At 34.8% G+C, this 22,494-nt stretch overlaps 1 protein-coding gene across 1 annotated transcript; it reads left to right on the top strand.

Moving 5' to 3' along the window:
• Positions 1-15,625: 15,625 nt before the first annotated feature.
• Positions 15,626-19,079, top strand: LOC140854055 (uncharacterized). Its single transcript, XM_073249412.1, has 8 exons — positions 15,626-16,076; positions 16,161-17,262; positions 17,346-17,590; positions 17,670-17,873; positions 17,976-18,068; positions 18,229-18,330; positions 18,424-18,783; positions 18,884-19,079. The coding sequence occupies exons 2-5, from the start codon at positions 17,064-17,066 to the stop codon at positions 18,060-18,062; spliced, it is 735 nt and encodes a 244-aa protein (XP_073105513.1). The 5' UTR covers positions 15,626-16,076; positions 16,161-17,063; the 3' UTR covers positions 18,063-18,068; positions 18,229-18,330; positions 18,424-18,783; positions 18,884-19,079.
• Positions 19,080-22,494: the final 3,415 nt, after the last annotated feature.

The following is a 22,494-nucleotide window of genomic DNA, read 5'->3' as shown; positions in this document are numbered from 1 at the left end:
AATGCTCTTATTGTCCTGAAGAATGTGTCCATGTATAATCAGAAGCCAACTTGCTATTAGGGAATAGAGCAATTTAAATTTTTCTTCAACCACTTATATTGCCTAATATAAATTACTAATAATAGTTTTAGTATTAAATTATTTAACCTTGTGATATTACTAATCCCATCATATATATATATATATCACATAGTTGATGTCATCAAATGCCCTTCTTATATAGATACCTTATCTACTAGTACATATGAGAGCTGATGTCACAAAATTTAAATAGATCTAATTAAGAGATGGAGATCCATATTTTGGAAAAATTTACAGGGCAGGAGTATTTAGGAGTAACGTACAATTACTTTTAAGACCTAGCAGATAGAAAATCTTTTATAGGTAGGATAATTTAAAAGAGCCTTGTGAGCCTATAAATGAAAGCAAGGGGGTTTCACTGAGAGATTGGAGAAGAGGCTGTGGTGATGGAAGATTGTCTCGGAGAAGTTCAATTTTCTTTTCAAAATCATCTTTCATATATATGGATATATTTTATCCATAATCTCTTCTACTATTACGTACAGTATTTACCAAAAGAAAAATATATGTTTCAAATTAAGAAGCGATGCCTGCTATGTAAGGGTTTAAATGTTGTACTAGAGTTTGCCTGCTTGCTTATTGGTGGATGTTTTCTCAGATATCTAGACCGTAGATAAAGTCTAGAATTGGATGAACCACGTGAAAGCTTATACTATATTATTATTCTTCTTGTTCATCTTTATCTTTTTTCTTTGGTAATCATCATGTTTTCAAATATTGTATAAGATCTTAAGATTTTTCCATAATAATATTTTGAGTAGTTGGAAGAAAAGGGAAATTGACGTTGATGATGATTTGATTCATCATATAATTTATAGTATTTAATGAAAACAATAACTTCATTCTGATTTATTGGTCATGACAGTCCTTCCATGGTCATGTGACGAACCCTCCCTCCTCTCTCTACGCACGCACGCACGCAGAGAGAGATGCATATGTACTCGTGCGCGTGTGACACAAGAAATTGCTCTCTCTCTAGCATTTGGGAGATTGGAACGAATCCTCTCTATGTCAACCTTTATGCTTTTCACTTATCCACCAAATTAAAGATAGGCATGAAGAACCTTTCTCTCGACTCACCCAAGAACAAATACATGAATGAAGCCACAAGCGAGGAAACTTCAGTTCATATATAAAAATAAAAGAAGAAAAAAGATAGCACAACAACCTTAAACCTGCTTCATTGAAGATATATATTCCATTACAAGCTTGCTCAACTAACCTTAAGAAAGCAGTACATACAAGATACAAGCATTTGGCTTATTATTGCAAGATGGAGGTTAAGAACCTAAAACCGAAAGGGATAATAGATTCAGGGTTGTCATGCCATCATGCCTTAATTTCTGACAACGATACCCCAACGCTTCCCGGCGTACTCAATCAGCTTCTTGATCTCCTGTTCACCATCAATGTATTTGTTATGGTTGAGGTCAGCGTTCCTCTCGGCCCTCCATGCCTTCCATCCGGTGAAGTTCATTCCGAGGACACGGAGTGCGTCTTGTAGCTCTTGCCTGCTGATGCGACCATCTCCATTGACGTCGACTTTTTGGAGCCAGGCCCTGAATTCTTGTTCAGTCATAGCACTGGCACTGCTATGACCGGGAGTTTGGTGGGCATGAAGGACCATGGTGGTTGGAGAATATAGCTAGCTACTACAATGAGATCAGATATTTGGATATCACGGGTGTAACTAGCAAGTAGGTTGGCCACATTTATAGACCGCTAACGAGCTAAATAGGCGACACTTGCCACTGCACTTGACTGAGATCAAAAAAATCAAGTGATACGTGGCATTGAGGTGCAGGCCAGTGAGGGCCCACATTATCAATAATTAATGCCTTAGAAACCAAACTACCTTATTCTCCTCGGGTGATGACTGGTGATTCCTCTAGTGTTGAGCATGGCTCCACCTTATCTTCTTCCTATGGTGTCTTAGGCTAGAAGGCTACCAAGGCACTGATGCCTTGCTCCACTTCGTGTGGAGCATCTGAAACTTGCTACGAAAAGAAAGAAAGAAAGAAAGAAAGAAAGAAAACCTTATTTTAGGCTTTTACATCTGGAGCAAATCTAATTAATATTTCTTTTTAGATAGACGGATGATTAAGTCAAAATTGGTCCATTATCTCTAGCAGAAAAAGAAAAGATTAAAAAAAAGAGGGGTGGGTGGGTGGGGGAGGGGAGGGATTAACTCTCGAGATCTCTCACTCGTGCAGATGTGTTAGCATTTCTTTTTTTAGTACTAGCTTAGGTAGACAGCAGTAACTCCTTCAGCCAAGTCATTACGAAAACCGTGCTCGCCGTGTGATGTTTCCTTGCTATATATTCCTGTTTTCTGGAAGTCATCAATATACAAGTACGAACTTGGGAAGAGTAGCGTTGATCGGAGAAGAAAAATGCGTGCACAAAGTCTCCATCTATACCTTGGTAGTAAGAAAAAGGCCAGTGTTAAGTGATCAACATGAGAACGGATGTCTTGGCTTCTCTAAAGTTTTAGTGATCTTTTGAGTAGAAAGGTGGAAAGGAAAACACCGAAAGTTGTATTCAGAGTCCTTTAGAAAGGTGGAATGTGATGGTAATCTCTAACCTATTTGTAACACGACAACAAATGCCTATGACAGTAGATATGGCAAAAAGTGTGGCATCCGCAAAATTTGCCCTATCCGTGTCTGATCTGTTTAAATTCTATAATCCGAACCTGTTCCAAATCCAATTAATTTTTTCTCCAAAAATTTCAGATCCATCCTATCAAAAAAAAAGCGTAAGTGCGTCAGATACCCAAACCCGCCCATTTGATCTATCAGATCGGGTTATTCAGATTGGATAATAATTTGGCAAACAATTTTTCATCAAAAAAAATAATTGGCAAACAATTTTAATGTAAATGAGTTTTGTAGCTTTGTGGTGAGAGTAGAGTTTAGATATTATTTGGGATTCAAATTATATATTAGTTTTCCTAAATGGTTCTATTAGAATATAGGACAGATCAGATATACATCTAAAACAAACGAAAAATCTCACTGGTTGCCATCCCTATGTAAGAGTATGGATGAACAATGTCAATGCATCTAAATATTCAAATCTATCCAAGAAAGAACTTGCATACCTTTTCCACAAATTTTTAATCCCTTTTTTTGGTACAAATCCTTATAATATTGCTTGTGATATCTAGACTTTATTGGATAAGAATTTTTTCTATCCAAAATTTTGCCTTGAATCCATTATGGTTAGATTTTATTCAATCCACTTTTATCCCTAAAACTAAATATAGAATGAGAAAATCATCTCAAAGGACTCCTCCAGGACCAACCACAACCTAACACACTGTTGCAAGACGTTACAAAACTATAGAAGGAGAATAATACAAAACATTATCTAAGCCACTAGGTTATTATGCCCTTTCCATATTTTTAGACTATTAATTAATTCATCTATTTTGAGATATCTCATCTATAATGTTTAAGTTTTTTTTTTTTTTTTTTGAAAGTGATAATATTTAAATCCATTTTTCAAGAACTTCTTTAATAAAACAATAGATAAATAAATAAATATAATTATCAAAACTGCAAGTTAACATCTTGTAATATCACTAACTGTTCTAAAAGCATATTTCCAAATTTTTGATTAAAACCTCTCATATTTTTAAGATAATAGAAATTACACTAGGAAGAGCTCTAACATATTGGGATTCTCAGAGGCCACTACTAAGCAACAACTTGATTGGAAGAAAAGAAAGCAAAACGATAAGAAGTTCTAATATTCTTGTACCAGAAAAAAGTGTTCTAAGATTCTTCACAATCTGGAAAGAGGCAATATAATATCTTTGTTCATGATTCGAGCAGGCCCACAACTCCATTGGTTATATGATGTCTTTTTTGTAAGAATATATAAGAATGGCACCTCAAGTCAGGCCATAAAAGTGAAGATACAACTATTTTATTCAATCCCTTTATTATCATTTTTTTAATTTTTGAAGAATGATGATGTAGCTAGCATTGTAATGATCTCAAACAAGAAATCAAAAATTTATCCAATTCTAATATTTGAGGAAGCAAACCTCTCAAGTTTTGATCATTGAACTCCATATTAAGGATTTCATCAGTGTAAACTACTGCACTTACACGAAGATGATAGTCTCATTTTCCATTTTGATCGCCAATATAATATTGATCCATTCAATCATCTATAATGAAAACTTGCTGGTTGGCATTAGATAGTTAATGACCTTATTAATGAATTGATTTTTTGAAAAAAAAAAAATTGATGAGGTTTGATGTTGATTTTGCTGTCCATTTTGGATCGATGTCTTCTAAATATATCTATAGCCATTTTGGATGCTGAGTACCATATTTTATGATGTCTTCAAACAGAGAGAGGAAGTGATAAGATGGTCAGAAATGCTAACAATCACTTACATTTCCTAATATATTGGAATATAAAATTCCATCTAAATTGTTAACTTCAAATATTTTGAGAAAAAGTTGCATACTAATTAGAACCCTGTAATTTAATCCCTCTTCAATTTTGTCCCCACACATATGTAGGACCCCTCCAGAAGTTATCACATTGATATGTGGATATGTGTCCGAACAAGGCATCATATCCTTTTCCAGCATGCAAAGTGCTTAAATTAGTAATCATTATTTCATTTAATTAACAAGGATTCAGCTAGTATTTATTGTCAAAAATAGTAACATAAAAAAATTCTATAAATAATTATGATTTTTCACTTTTCTAAGCTTAATATTTTTGTTCCATTTTACAATTAACGACTATGCCCTTGCTTGCAATAATAAGGTGCATCCTCAACTAGCAATCGTGAAGGTAAAAGGCATCCAATACAAATTGCCCCTCAAAAAGAATAAGAATAACTTTTTGAAAAAAAATTAATTAGAGCATTCTTTCTACAAAATTCAAAGAAATAACAATCATAAAATCTGCAAAAAATCAATTTTGCTTATGGACATTCATTGAATAGCATATGATTTTGAACAGGATCATATTAGTGGCTTGACTACATTGACACGAGGATTTCCGTGTTCCTTGCCTTTACAAGAATATAATGGCAAAGCTTGGTATTGAAAAAGAGAAATTCGCATCATTGACACATATTTAAGCGGATTCCTTTTAGCTAAGAACAAGGCTATAGAATAAAAGTTATTGACTCGGTCAATTGACAGATTATGCATCATGTTGACACAAAATACCAACACATTTTTAACTCTCGTTATGCGTATTATCCAAAAAGTGAGTAAAGATAATACATTTATTTCATTTTCTATCAAACATGAATATAATCGGTAGGAAGTCATATGAGAACCCATATTGGACTGCTTATTTGGCTCCAACAGAAAACTTTCTGGCTAGTATTAAGGATGAGATCATGGGCCATTATAATTAGATCCATTTGTGGCTGATCATGAGCCGATGGTTGTTAGGTTTGGATCTTTATACCGGTAAGGTTCCCGCCATAATGGCAGTTTAGCTCTAGTTTTTACATATTTATTTATTTTGATCTTTATGATCGAATGTCTATGTATTAATTAGGAAGTTATTTTCTAGCATAATTAACTTATTCCCATGAATAACCATGAAAAAATTATTATGATAAGTGACATCCTAACAGCCCCAATCCTAGATGAAATTTGAAATATCCTATAATCATCTGATGCTAAAATCAATTTCAGATTCTCCTTTTAAGCAGATGCTGCCATGAAAAGTAGAGGCGGCTAGGCACCCGCATGTATGTACACGAGGAGAGGATCCTCTATATTTTGATTTATCTAAATTATGGATGTGGGCTGGGAAAGCCTGATTGGACACTTTGTAGTTGGTAATCATTTTTTTTTTTTTTCTGCTGAACTGAGTAATTTTTTTTGATCATATTTTTTTTCTTTTTTTTCTTTGCAGTAGCATCACCGCACATGTTTTAAAATTACTGAAGATGACTTATATAAAGGGGTTTCCCTTAAGAATGATAAGAAAAGAAAAAAAGGCTATTCTGGGTTTTTTCCAAAATAAACAAGGTGCCCTATCCTCTTTTTTTTTTTTCCTTTGAATTGTATCGAGGAGTTGCCCTATGTAATAACCCGGATTTTTAAAACCTCCTAGCATGAGTTTTAAAGCAAGAAAAAAAAAACAAACCAAAAAAAAAAATAAAAACCTCACGTGACTGGCATATGAGATAGAGAGGCAGACTCCTATGAAGTTTGTTTCCTTCTTCGTTATCCATCCGAAGTAAGAATCCTAGGGCTCGTCGGATTCTGACAAAAATTCTGAAAATTGATCTATATAAGACCTTCAAATTCCTCCCCTAAGCATCACCTTCCACTCCTTGATCAATCGCTAATGAAATTCATGGGATTCTGTTGGATTTTCATCGAGTATTTTTGAGAGCCACTATCATTTTTGCTGGGAAAGAGGACCAAAGACTTCGCTAGAGCCAAGTTATGGCCTCTAAACCTCTTTCCCCTTCCTCTTCCTAACTTCTTTGAGGTCCTCATCGATTGGATGGCCATCGGATTCCATGAACAAGGCTTTCCCTATTTTCGCTTTCATCATTCTTTTCGTCGGAGCAGCCACCACCGCCAGCCATATTCAGATACCAAAGGTCAGATCGTCGGTGATTCTGCCACCACAAGGGGCCACCACTCGTCAGGGGTTGCCGCATGGGAAGTGGCCGGCCTCAAACATCCTTTCTTCGGTTTCAACAAAGAAGAAGAGAAGAAAACCAGAGAAAGAAAAAAAAAAGAAAAAGAAAAAGAAAAGAAAAGAAAAGAAAGAAGAAAAATCAGAAAAAGAAAGAGAGAGAGTTTCTCTCTCTTCCCTCTCTCACCTCTCTATTCTCTCTCCACTTTCTCTCTCTACCAGTTTCTCTTCTTATTTTCTCTCTCTAAATTTTTTTCTCTCTAGACTTCTCCTCTCTCTTTATGATTTTCTCTTTTTAGGGATCTTTTGGACTAGTGGAGGGTCCAGATACTTAGACAAATTTAGATCTTAGTTGATACTAGGAGAGGTCCTGGACTTATGATATTTAGGGATATTTTCATAATTTTATTATTTTTAATCGTACATGATTTTTAGGTTTGTCTGTGATTATGTAAAAATACAACTAATCATACAAGAAGATATCGAGCAAAATATCTTGATTTTGAGTTCATAGATCGAGGAGTTTATCGATTATTACGTTTGAGTCGATCATGAATAGAAGTAAGAGTTTCTGGACGTTAATTATCAATATATATAAAAAATATTTTATGCATCGATGATTTTTAATTTATATGATTTTTGATAGTTATATATTATATACTTATTTGTTAAGTATATGTATAATTCTATATGAAATTGTGTATAACATATCACTGATATTGATTTGGATGGATTTTGGTAATCATGTGCATCAAGTTTTGCAAAAGAATATAATTGTGAATTAAAATATCTAATAAGTGTGTAATTAAGTTGTATAACTATATGTGGGGTTGTGGTGCTATGGATTAGTTACTTTATAAATATCTTATCACGGGCTTGAAATGTGATCGTGGTAGTTCAGCGTTGAGCACTTATGATCCCCTGGACTAGCCATTTTATTGGTGCCTTGTCATGGGCTTTAAACATGATCATAGTAGTTCAAGGTCGAGTACCGTGGTCCTTTAGACTAGTCACTTTATGAGATCCCGTCACAAACTTGTAACGTGATGTGATAGTTCAGAGTTGTGCACCTATAGTTCTTTGGGCTAGGTACTTTCTTACTGCCTGCCATGGACTTGAAACGTGATCGTGGTAGTCTACAGGACTAGCACTTTGTTATCCTTTGCACGGATTATTGTAGTAGTCTACAGGATAGTCACTTTTGTTGCTTTATCACAAACTTGATACGTGATCATGGTAGTTTAGAGCCGAGAATCTTAATATGATCGGATTCGATGTGTGTTATCCTAAGATAATTATAAGATGTGATTTATTACATAAAAAGATAAATATCTACTATGTATAATTTATGAATTGTGGTATCTTTTGGCATAAAATTGATATGAGTAATAATCATTATTATTTTCTCATTTATGATTATTATATTAGTGTTTGTGTGTGAGAATTCTTACTGAGTTGTAAAGCTCACCTCCTCTATTTCTTTTTTTCTTCTCAGACTTACAGGATGCTCATGATTGACTATGGCTTTGATTGTGGATGAATGGATGCATAGATAGAGCATCATTGATATCTGATCGAATGATTGAAGAAATTAAATTTGTAATTATACAAGTTTTATCAATTATTATAAAATTTGATCATTATAAATGTTGAGGTTGTAATGAAGTTTTCAAGCCTTGCATATTTTTTACGGCTTGTCTTAGAGAGTGTGCAGTCATCGCATGCCCAACCTGAGTATTGGGTTCAGGGTGTGACACCCTATATATCAAGAAACACCCCACCATATTCATTAAGAATGCTCTTGTTATCTTAAGGAACGTGTCCATGTCCATGTATAAGTGAAAATCAACTTTCTACGAAGGAATAGCGCAATTTAATTTTTTCTTCAACAACTTAAATTTTTTAATATAAATTAGTATATGTATTTTTTACTTGTAATATTAAAATGTTTAACCTTGCGATGGTACTAATCCCCTTGCACACACACACACCCCTCATCTTCTAGCATATACGAGAACTGATGTCTCAAAAGTTAAATAGATCAAAATAAGAGATGTAGATCCATATTTTAATTGGTAATTACAATGTAGGAGTTTACAATTATTGTTAATACCTAGTAGAGAGAAAATCTTTTATAAATAGGATAATTTGAAAGAGCTTTATGAGCCTTGAAGGAAATGAACATAAGGGGGTTCCATTGGGAGATCGGAGAAGAAGCTGTGGTGACGGAAGATTGCATAGGAGAACTATAGTTTCCTTCTCAAAATCATTTTTCACATATATATATATATATATATATATATATATATATATATATATATATATATATATATATATATATATTCACAAGAATATATGGAGTCATTGTCATATCATCTTATCACAAGAATATGTGCAGTCATTTTTGAATGTGATAAAAAACTCTTCAACTATTGGATTTGTAATTAACATGCTGAATATTGGCCTTAGGTAGATAACCTTATTTATGGACTTTCGTTAATTCTTATTTATGAAATATTAATTATGAGGCCTTCCAATTTTTTTCCAGATGTGTAGGAGATGTTACATTAATATGGTGGATACATATTCAAACAATATTGGTGTGCTCTTTAGGAACACAGTGATTGGTTCGCTATTACGAGACAAACAAGGATTTAAGGGTAACAATTATCAAAATAATAATATAAAATTAATTTGTAAAAAAATTACTAATTCTAATTTTCAGGAAAAAGGTTTATATTCTTTCTTTTGCAAAAGCATTTATTCTAGATCTTACTAGAATTTATGCCCTTGAACAATAAGGCTTGCTAGATCAATCATCAAGATGGTATAAAATTTTTGAGTAATGAATAAAGTAATCCTTTTCTAAAGAAAAACATACTTTTCTACAAGTGCAATGTACATGGTTTTCCAAGTATAGGATTAAGAGATGGACATTTTTCTTTTCAAGAGAATCAGAAAGGTGAAGTATGCTTGAAGTTGGGCCCTGTGCACTTCACAAATAGTTTATGATTCTTATTCTCTTGTAGTTGGACTGGAACCGTAACAAAGACATGTCCCTCCTAAATGACAGTAAAAAGATCCCCCTACAAAACGAGAGTTCCGACACAAAAATTTTCATCTGTGAGAAAGAAAATCGTTCTAAAAATGACTACCACACATAAATAGTAGTTAGACGACAGATTTTATCTACAAAATTAGAAGTGGTAGAATCTATTGGAAACCAATTTTGCTTTAAAATTTCACTAACATGCATAAACAATTTTCAAAAAGGTCACACTACAACGAAAAGGGCATGTAGCGACAGTTTTTTACCGACGCTTTTGGAAAGCGTCGGCAAGTTGCGCAGACCTGCCGACGCTTTTTAAAAGCGTCGTCGTTTAACGACGCTTAAAAGCGTCGGCGTTGAACGCCGACGCTTTTAGCAAAAGCGTCGTCAAATAAAGCAAATGCCGACGCTTTTGTACAGTAATTTACGACGCTAAAAAGCGTCGATAGGTTCGTTTAATACCCTTCTTCCCCCGTGCCCCAATCCATCTACCGCCGCCCTTTCCATCCTTAATTTCTTCCGCCGACCCCGTCTCATCTCCGCCGCCGGCACCGCGCCCGCCGTCCACGCGCATCCGCCGTCCACGGCTCACCGTCGTTTGCCGCTCCCCTCTGCTGCCGCGTCCGTCGACGCCGCACCCGCGCTGTCGAAGCCGTACACCGTCCGTTGGAAGCAGCCACCCCACCGGCCCTCCTCCCCTCCCCCCTCCCGGCGGCCATCTTCCCATCACGATTCCCTTCGATTGCCGTGCACTTTTGCTTGGATTTTGTTTGGCGCAGACTGATTCGTGTTCGACCGATTCAATTTCGGCCCAAAGGTTCGGTCTCTCTCTCTCTCCCCCTCCCTCCTTCCCTGTGTCATGACCGGTAATCGCATCTAATATGTGTTTACCATTTCTCAGAGCGGAAATCCTCTCCGTCATCGAACATCGACGCGGTCTCCGGTCGATCCAGCTCCAGCATCGGATCCACCGCCTGGAAACCCCAGAATCCGAGAAATCCGCAAATTGAATCCTCAAGGTGATGAGATATCCGTGGATTCTGGTATAATTCCCTTGTTCTTTAGTATTTCTTCTTAATTAGTTGATATTGTGGAGCTTGGAAGCTCGAAATTAGGGTTCTTTATATTTAGAAAGACGGACAGAGGATTTACATTGCGAGTTCTTCTCTTTGGAGCTCCGAATTTGGTCTAGAATTCTTTGCTGTGGATGCTAGGTTTTAGGGAGTGTGAGGAGATCTTCACATGACTGGTTTTGATACGCCTAGGTCTAGGAAAGTGAGAGAGTTCTTCTCTGTTGAAATTTGATGGTGCAAGTTGTCCATCAATTGGTTTCTCTCTGTGCATGTCCATGTCTGCCTTGTGCATGTGCGATGTGCATGTGACTCATCTTCCATTTCAAGTAGGTGTGTATTCTGCAGTATGGTTCATGTTGCCCGTATCGGCTTATATAGAAAGTTTGATCTGGTAGTTGCTGACTAGTTTGGGCCGGCAATGGGTCATAAAAGGATTCCAAAACCCTTTATTTGGGTTCATTTTCATCTAATGCAAGAGAGGGAGATGGGATAATTTTATACCAAATCTTATGATTCTAATTTACTGGAGATGTGCTACCATGATGTTGTGATACACATTGCTATTTAATGCCTATATAGCGCTAATGTAGAACGAAAGATGAAAGGATACACTGCCTAATATAAGGAAAACAAATAATGAACTTTTGGAGTTATCTGTATTTCGTAGTTTTTTTCTTTTGTAACGAAATACAAATGCTAATATTATGATCTTCTAGAGTTACACCTTCATAATATTCTAGTTAAAAACAATATGACGTTATTAGTGCTGCATGGTTTTCTTTCACAAAACCTGGCGTCCTAAATCCATGTTTTCTTTCATTTTGAAACAAGTATGATGTTAGCAGTGTTGTGTTTTGATTATTTTGTGATTACTTGAGCATGACTCATCTATTTGTCATTATGTTACTTTCTGTGGATGATGTTATTTAGTCTCTTTGGATCAATGATAGTATTATTATATTTCATTTTGGCCTGTTTCAACCTTCCTGCTGTAAATCATACTTTAATCTTGTTTAGCATCCGTCATCATGTCATGCTCTAAATACATGAAACCTTGAATTCATTAATGAAAGTTTTTTTACTGCAATGTTTATGAAGTGTGGTGAAATTTATCCTGACATTTTAGGATGGACCCTGAAAATCTCTTTGATCGGTGAGTATGTTGCTCTTCTTGCTACCAATCCCCCTTACTTATGCTTCTGCATCTATTTTTCACTCACTCTGTCTTCCAGAATCTTCTCTGTGTTTGTTTCCTCTGATCAATGGCATGCTTATATATAGTTCTTTTGAAGTTTCTATTTTACTGTGCTTGTGCAAGGATTATAATGCAAATATGTGTAACAGGAAAATTTTGATTTAGTGAGTAGGCTTGTACTTCATGTATGTCTGTGCTCCAAATTATGCAAGTCATACTCTTTTGGATTTGGTGGTTAACAACTGGTTGTACATGATCAATTTACAACCAGTTATCAAATATCAAATATGGTAAACCTGTGTAGCATAAAATAAATGATATAGAGCTAGATCAATTTACAACCACACCCTCTTAGTATCTCTCTACGAGGTTCACCAGAAAATATGTAGTACAATTAATTAAGGTTGTGATACATGGTTGATGAATGGATAATTTCATAGTTTCATGAATCCTGATCGATTGCTTATCTGACATGTGGCGCTCGTTATGTGGCTGGACCCTGATATCGTGTGGCCTACGTTATCCTTATCTTCGTGACTGATGAAGACTAAGCATCTGGATTAAGCTGGGCCAAGTTTCTTTGTCCACTACTCCCCAAGTTAATATCAGGTATTAAATCAAATTAATTATGAATTAATTTTAAAAAAAATTACATTGCATCGAAACATAGACCCGTCTTTTGATTAATGTACATATTCTATTATATCCGTACATTTATTTATTTTTGTACGGATAAAAGAATTATGTACATTGATCAATTGATTGTCCAGTATGGACAGTTTGGAAAATGTGAGTAATTCTATAGGTCATTACCATAATCAAATGGTATGCTGAGAGGTTTGGAAAAAATTTCGGATGGTATTTTCCTTTTGTTCTTCCTATACGGAAGAACTAAGGGGAAATGCTGCCGAAATTTTTTTCGGCTCTTGTTGCATATCATTTGATTTTTGTAATTGACCTATAGAATTAATACATTTTCTGAATGGGATAGGACCTTCTTTACCTATTAGTTGATGATAGCAAGCATTTACTATGTAAACTTTATCTAGCTGTTATTTTTTTGGATTTTATGAAATGACTGATATTTTTTACTCATTGCATTAATATAGATTGTATAATTTTTTTTTATTTTTAGATAAATTGCAAGTTCGGTCAGTTTTATCCTACAATGGACAAAAGTTGGATAAATAAACCAAGGAATAGTAAAGAATATTTAGATGGAGTTCATGACTTCATTAAATTTGGTATGGAGAAAAGTAGTTTGAATGGAAAGATTTTATGTCCATGTCGGAAATGTGTAAATAGTTCTTCTTTAGATTCACAAAATGTTGAAGAACATTTGGTATGGAATGGTTTTTTAAGAGGTTATACCGACTGGATTTTTCATGGAGAATCTATGTTGCCATCATCATGTAACCAACCCCTGACTCATTGCGGATCCACTAGCCTAGAAGACAATTCTGCAAGAGATGATGATATAAGGGGTTTGATCACAGATGCTTTTGGATTTGATGTTCAAAATTTAGGAGAATCCAGTAGTATACAAGAAACAGTTGGGATGTTTGATGGATGTACGCATACGGAACGTATGCATATTGAGGAGCCCATACATACATCTAATGATGAGACAGCTCGTTATCACACCTTAATGAAAGATGCAGACGAAGAATTATATCCGGGTTGTACAAAATTTTCTAAGATTTCTTTTCTTGTACATTTATTTCATATAAAATATTTGAATGGATGGTCTGGAAAGAGTTTTACCATGCTGCTCAAGTTATTAAAGGATGCATTTCCAGAAAGCACTCGTTTACCACCATCGTATTATGAAGCCAAGAAAGTAGTAAAGGAATTGGATCTTGGATACGAAAAGATTCATAGTTGTCCGAAAGATTGTATGTTATATCGGGGTGAAAATGCTAATCAAGAGTCATGCAATGTATGTGGATCTTCAAGATGGATAACACAAAAAGAAGATCGAGATGATGTACTGAATGAATTGGATGCAACGCGGAGTAAAAAGAAACCGGCCAAGGTATTGCGTTACTTTCCTCTTATACCTAGATTGAAAAGGATTTATGCATCATCAAAAACAGCTTCATCAATGAGATGGCATCATGAAGGACGTACAAAGGATGGAATGTTGAGACATCCAGCAGATAGTCTTCAATGGAAAGCATTTGATGATAGGCATCCTGATTTTGCCTCTGATGTTCGCAGTGTTAGGTTTGGCTTAGCTTCTGATGGCTTCAATCCATTTCGGACCCTGAGTTCTACCTACAGCACTTGGCCAGTCGTTTTGATACCTTACAATTTGCCACCGTGGATGTGCATGAAACAATCATCACTTATCTTGTCAATGGTTATTCCAGGAGATAAGGGTCCAGGCAATGATATTGATATTTTTCTACAGCCTTTGATAGAGGAATTGAAACAGTTGTGGGAGGGTGTTGATGCATTTGATGCTTCCAACGGCCAAACATTTAAACTACGGACAGCTTTGTTATGGACTATTAATGATTTTCCAGCATATGCCAATTTATCTGGCTGGAGTACAAAGGGACGGGTCGCATGTCCTTGTTGTGGAGATTCAACACATTCAATTTGGTTAAAACATGGAGGTAAATTTTGTTACATGGGACATCGTCGATGGTTGGAAGCAAATCATCCGTTTCGATTTCAGAAAGATTTGTTTGATGGTACTATAGAATTGGGATGTGCCCCTATTCCACCTTCTGGAACTGATGTTCATAGACAAATGGATGGCATGAATTACAGCTATGGTAAGCACTCAAAGTCCTCTAAAAAAAGAGGAAGGGATAATGTTGAAAGCTCAGTGCACGAAGGGTTACCAGAGGAAGTCAGTATCAGTACTATAGATGCAGAGTTGTTTCAAGATCCAGACAATTATTTCGAGGATGAAAATGAGGAAGACACACAGATAGCATCTACACAACAGCCAAGTAAACATTTATGAAAAAAACGAAGTATCTTTTTTGACTTACCTTATTGGAAACATAATCTTATTCGGCACAATCTTGATGTCATGCATATAGAGAAGAATGTTTGCGATAATTTACTTGGAACATTTTTAAACCTTGATGGAAAGAGCAAAGATAACATGAAGGCACGTCTTGATTTAAAAGAAATGGGTATCCGACAGGAACTTCATCCTAAAATGCTTGCTAATGATAGAATTTATGTGCCTCCTGCATGTTACACAATGTCTGCTCGAGAAAAGGATAATTTTTTGGGAGTTTTGAAAAGTATCAAAGTACCCGATGGATATGCATCGAATATTTCACGATGTGTGCATCTAAAGGATCGAAAACTTTCAAATCTTAAAAGTCATGATGGTCACATATTGATGCAAGATATTTTTCCAATAGCTTTAAGATCGTCATTGCCGAAATAAGTTGTTACAATTGTACTTCGATTATCGTCATTCTTCAAGGCATTATGTTCCAAAGTTATTGATCCTCGGGAACTTGATCAGTTAGAATCGGATATTGCAATTACACTTTGCCAGATGGAAAAGATTTTTTCTCTTGGATTTTTCACTATTATGGTACATCTGCTCGTTCACCTAGCTTCAGAAGTTAAAGTTGGTGGACCGGTACATTATAGATGGATGTATCCTATTGAGAGGTATTATTACAAACCTTAAATCTTTTGATAATTTTATTAGAAACAACAGCATACTGATATTTTAATAAATATTTAATTCTTGAAGGTATCTTGTGCGTCTTAAAGATTATGTGCGAAATAGAGCCTATCCTGAAGGCTCGATTGCTGAAGCATATATTGCGGATGAATGTTTGACATTTTGTTCAAGATATCTTCAAGGTGTAGAGACTATTTTTAGTCGACCTCAACGGCATAATGACTTTGTGGAGAATGCAGAACTGTATAAGTTCTTAACTGCTGGAAAATTCTTGGGAAGAGGTGAAGGTATTGTACTTGATCAAAAATCCTTAGCACAAGCACATCGTTATGTGTTACTTCATAGTGACATAATATCTGACCATCGCAGGTTAGTATATTTAAGGAATGACATCAAAATTTAAATTTTATATTAGATATAATGTTCTAAATGATATATTTATATTTTATGCAGTGAATTTTTAATTTATCAGAGACGAGCCAATCATAACATTCGTCCTAATGCAAGGATTGAACAGCGATGGTTGGTCGAGTTATTCCCTATGTGGCTTTCGAATCAGGTGTGATTTATATTTAATTATTGGATATATTAATTTTTGATACATATTTAATATCAGATAACTCAACTGCACTTCGTCATATCATTTTTTGTTAGGTATCAAAGATGATGGAGACAAATAAGTCAGATGAACTAATAGCTCTTGCTCGAGGACCTAACAAGATTGTGAATAGATATAATGGTTTCATAATTAATGGCTTTAAATTTCATACTAGAGAACGGGAGAAATTTAGAAAAACACAGAATAGCGGTGTTATGGTGGAAGCGGATGGAAAATCCTATTATGGTGCACTTAAAGATATCTATGAGTTGGATTATTATAGAAAATTTAAAGTAGTACTGTTTAGATGTGATTGGATAGACATAAACTCACCAAGGGGTTTGAAACAAGATGCAAATGGATTTACACTTGTAAATTTTTCAAGGTTGATACACACTGGTGTGTTATTGAAGGATGACCCATTCATTTTTTCATCTCAAGCTCGTCAAGTATTTTATGTACAAGACGCAAAAGATAAAGATTGGTTTACTGTCATCAAAACAAAACCTAGAGACTTATATGATATGGGAAACCAAGTGGAGGATGATGACGATGACACTTATACACAATGTATACCCTACAATTTTGTGCCAGCTGATGATTTAAATGCTACGACGACGTTGGTTAGAACAGAATTCGAAGAAAACACTACTGCTTGATTGTTACTGGTAATAATTATTTATGATGTATATATTTTGCATTAATTATTGTGTTATTTTACTCCATATATTAACTGATTCTACCTTTTATTTATATAAATGCTAGGTGACATCATGCATCGCAGGGGACGATATGCTGGTGTGCAGTTCCAGTTTTCACAGACAGAGGTCGGTACGTCTTCTTCAGCACAGCAGCCTGAGGCCAGTTCAGCTGCACAGCATTCTGAGCCCTGTCCTTCATCATCAGCACAGCACGATCCTCCTGTTCATCAGCCAGATGATGAGATACACGTGCAGGGTATATATTGTCTTTCATGTAATTTTTTTTTATTCCATTTTATGTATATTTATGATATAGTTACTTTTATGTATTTTTTGCAGACGGATCCGGGAGAGTACGCCCCAGACGCGGACCCACAGTAGTACGAGATGTGTGGCAGATGCGTGAGGGCGAGAGGATTGTTGTGGAGTGCAATCAGCTAGGTCAGCCAATTAAGAAAGCTGCCTGCTTATTGACTTCATTTTTGGGGACTGTTGCTCGGAGGCCTCAGCTATGTCCGTTGGGCTATGCAAAATGGAATGACATGCTTCCAACGTACAAAGTTGAGCTCCTCCGAGTTATAGAGGTAATGAATTGATGTTCATACTGTATATTAATTGTTAATCATTTATATAATTTATTTCATTTAACATTTTTTTTTATAGAGCAAGTTTGTTCTCCCTCCATCCACTCATGATTTTGTAATGAAGTCTCTCAACCGCAAATGGAAAGAATATAAAGCACAATTGAAGAAGGACTATATGAGACAGGGTATGACAGAGGAGGAGGTTGCTAGAAATTGTCCTCCTGATGTACCCCCTCATCAGTGGATGGAGTTGGTTCATTACTGGTTCTCCGAGAGGGCACAGGTATATTATCTGTTTATTATCTTTTTTTCTTAAATATTTTATAAAAATATTAATTTTTATTATATATTGTATATATAACAAGTTCTTTACTTTATTTTACAGACTTATTCTGCTATTGGTAGAGCTGCACGAGCAGCTCAGTCTGTTCCTCATACATCGGGGTCGAAGAGTTATGCACGACTCCGATAGGAGTTTGTATGTTCCTTAAACTTTCATAATTAACTTTTAATTTTTATGTTCAAATATTTATATAACTAATATCATTATGTATCGTGGACCATGTCTGTATCATGATACTCATATATTTTTTTAAATTATCATAACTGTTTGCTTAAAATTGAAATTATTTGTGTAGGAGGATGAGCATGGGAGGGAACCCGGACAAGTGGAGTTTTACCGGATGACTCATACTCATCAGGATGGTACTTTTGTTCGAGATGAGTCGAGAGATTTATATGTACGGCATTGTTAATATTATATTTTTTGCAATGATTTAAATTTAATTTTGTTAGCTATTAATGTATAACTCTTGTTTTCAAAAAAAATACAGGAGAGGGCTACATCTCTCATTGCGGAGCGTGACGACGAGTCCGCAGCATCTACGCAGCAGAGCCGTATCGAGGCCGAGGTATTCACAGAGTTGATGGGACCAGAGCGCTACGGCCGAGTGAGGGGTTATGGAGTAGGAGTCACCCCCACTCAGTTATCTGAGGTTAGTAGATATACGCAGCATGCTGCAACAGATGCTCAGGATTCACGCGTTCGCAGACTCGAGGCGGAGATACAGGAGATTAGACAGAGTCGTGCCGCTGAGATGGAGGAGATGCGACAGAGCCGTGCCGAGATGCAGGCCATGAGGGGACAGATTGATCGCCTTACATCTTTATTAGAGATGTATGGTTCATCTCAGGTAAACACATAATATTAAATATATATTTTTGTATTAATTTAATGATTTATATATTTTATTTATAGATATGCAAATCATGCTTTTGATATATTTTTTGTAGGCTCCTGGCATATCAGGCACCCGTCGAGATAGCGGCACGTCACGTGGAGACAACGACGACCATCCGCCTGCAGATTGATGTTATTTTATTTTTGTTGTATTTTTATATTTATTTATATTACTCTTGATTGTAATGGACGATTAGTACTTTATTTTTATTTATATAAAATATTGTCTTTTGGTTTGATTAAATTTTCTATTTCAGCTTGCTTTTGATGTGAATGATGGTGATTGTACAGGTGTGAATGTGAATGTGAATGTGGTGATTGTACATGTTTATTATATTGTACAGGTGATGTGAATGATGGTGATTGTACAGGTGTGAATGTGAATGTGGTGATTGTACATGTTTATTGTATTGTACAGGTGTGATATGATTTCGTACAGGAATGTATTGTATTATTTTTTTTTAAATAATATTTGTATTTTTTTTTCCTCTTAAAACCTTTAACGACGCTTATAAGCGTCGTTAAATTTGTCTTTTGCGACGCTTTAAAGCGTCGTAAATTTTTACATTAACGACGCTTATAAGCGTCGTTAAATTTGTCTTTAACGACGCTTTAAAGCGTCGTAAATATTTACATTAACGACGCTTTAAAGCGTCGTTAAGACAAATTTAACGACGCTTTAAAGCGTCGTTAATGTAAATATTTACGACGCTTTAAAGCGTCGTTAAAAAATAACGACGCTTTTACAAAGCGTCGGCGATATTCGTCTCCACTCTTGCATAGTCGACGCTTTGCCGACGCTTTTCGAAGCGTCGTAAAGCCGAATAGCGACGCTTTAAAGCGTCGTTAATGACCATTAATAGCGTCGTTAATGGCCATTTTTTCTGTAGTGTCAAGATAGGGGTTTGACGACAATGACTATAGATTCTGTTTTCTCCACCACCCCCTCAAGAATCAAATGGCTAGGTTATTGATACAAAGGGCATTTCAAATCATTATCAATGTTAAAGTGGATGCTTCCCCACTAAGAAGTGTTCCCGAACAAAGTTCATCTAACTAGCAAAATTATGCTGCATCATAACGTGAGATAACAAATTTAGACCTTTTTGACTCAATCAAAGCTTCAATAAATTTCCCTCATAGTACAAGTTACATAAAATGGTAAAAGATACTATAACCCACCATCAAAAAAAAGATACAATACATTTAAAGAAAAAATAAATAATCATCTAATACAAGGAAAAAAATGGGCCCCTGGGTTCCCACATAAAATTTGAAATTCCTGAAACTGATCACTATCGAAATAAAATTAATTATAATTAATGCAAATTAATTATAATTAATCCAAATTAATTTCTCACTATGTCATTGATTATTTGAAATACATGCAAACCTGACAATACGGATCTCATGATGTCCAACATAATTTAAGTCATATTAGGAAGTGTGGGCATATATATATATATATATATATATATATATATATATATATATATATATATATATATATATATATATATATATATGAAGAATGAGATGCTCTAAAGCAACTACTGGGAAAAAGCTTGACCAACAAGGTTATAATGATTTGAGTCACAAGAATCTTCAACAGACACGAGAATGAGATGAATGCATATTGAACCCCTCAAGGAGATATCACATTGACAAGTGAATGTGTCCGAACAAGGCATAGTATCCTTTTCTAGCTAGCATATAAGGGGCTTACATCAGTAATTACTATTTCATTTAACTAATAAGGATTCAACTTGTATTTATTGTCAAAAATAATAATATGAAGAAAATTCTATAAATAATTATTATTTTTCACTTTTTCAAGGTTGATATTTTTGTTCCATTTTACAATAAACTACTATGCCCTTGCCTGCAATAACAAGCTATATCCTCCTCAACTAGTGATGATGAAGATAAAGGGCATCCAATATAAATGGCCCCTCAAAATGAATAAAAATATTTTTTTTAAAAAAAATTAAGGGCATTCTTTCTACAAAATTTATAGAAATAACAATAGTGAAACCTATGAATAATCAAATTTGCTTTTGGACATTCATTGAACACATGACTTTGAACAGGACCATAGTAATGGCTTGACTACATTGACCCTAGGATTTCTTTATTCCTTACCTTTACAAGAATTCAATGGCAAAGCTTGGTGTGCAAAGAGAAATTCGCATCATTTTCATATATTGAAGTATGTTCCTTTTAGCTAAGAACTAGGGTATAGAGTTTAAAACCTATTGAGTTGGTCACTTAAGAGATTGTGCATCATCTTGAGACACAATGCCAACACATTTTTGACTCTTGTGGTGCACATCATCTTAAAAGTAATAAAAGATAATATATTTATTTCTTTCTTTATCAAACATGAATATAATAGGTAAGAACTCATATGAGAATCCGTATCAGTATGTATTTAGCTCCAACACTTTCTAAGTAGTATTAAGGATGAGATCTTGGGACATTACAATTGGATCTATCTGTGGGTGATCACAAATCGATAGTAGTTGGATTTGGACCTTTAGCCTGACAAGGTTCCATGATAGTAGTTCAGCTCTAGTTTTCTTTTCTTTTTTTTTTCTTGTTTTGGATCTTTATATATGATTGAAAATCTCTCTATTAGGAAGAATTATTTTCTATCTTAGTTAACTTATTCCCATGAATAATCGTGACAAAAATATGCCATGGATATATATAATCAGCGACCATCCTAACAACTCTGATCCTAGATGAAATTCAAAATACCCTACGATCTAATGCTAAAATCAATTTCAAATTCTCCTTTAGACAGATCTTGCCATGAAAAGTAGAGGTTGGGTGGTAACATATGTGTACTCGAGGAGAGGGTCTTCTATGTTTCAATTTATCAGTATTATATGGATGTGGGCGGGGTAAGCCTGATTGAGGACACTTTGTTGTTGGTAATTCCCTTTTATGGATGAACTAGTGAATTTTCTTTGAACATGTTCATTTGCTTTTCTTTCTTTGTAGTAGCATTACCACAGAAGTTTTAAAATCACTGAACATGACTTGTATAAAGGGGTTCTCCTTAAGAATGATAAGAAAAGAAAGTAATTCTGATTTTTTATTTCAAAATTAACATGGTGCCCTAGCTTTTTTTTTTTTTCTTTCCTTTTTTTTTGTGGAAACTATATGGAGGGGTGCCCTATATATCAAGGAACACCCCACCATATGCATGAAGAAATGCTCTTATTATCTTAAAGAATGTGTCCATATATAATCAGAAGTCAGCGCTACAAGAAATGTCACTTTTTATGATGAATTTATTTACGACGAAAATATAATTCATTGCAAATAAGGATATTTATGATGAAAATTAAAATTCATCGCTAATAATTATTTACTTACGATGAAAATAATTTTTCATCATAAATATCTTCATATTCGCGACGAAAAAAAATTTTCGTCGTAAATATACATTATTTGTGATGAAATTAATCGTCACAAATAATAAAATATTTATTTTAATTTTAAATTTTTAACTATTAGCGACGAACATAGTTTTATCATAAATAATTGAAGTATTTGCAACAAAAATTAAATTTTCATCGTAAATACATGTTATTTATGATAAAAAAATTTTATCACTAATATTTGAAAAAAAATAAAAAATTTTAAAAATTCAACA

Source organism: Elaeis guineensis, chromosome 15 (assembly GCF_000442705.2).
Source record: "Elaeis guineensis isolate ETL-2024a chromosome 15, EG11, whole genome shotgun sequence".
NCBI classification, from domain to species: domain Eukaryota; kingdom Viridiplantae; phylum Streptophyta; class Magnoliopsida; order Arecales; family Arecaceae; genus Elaeis; species Elaeis guineensis.
The sequence above is the reverse complement of the archived record's forward strand: the minus strand, read 5'-3'. Positions and strand labels throughout refer to the sequence as shown.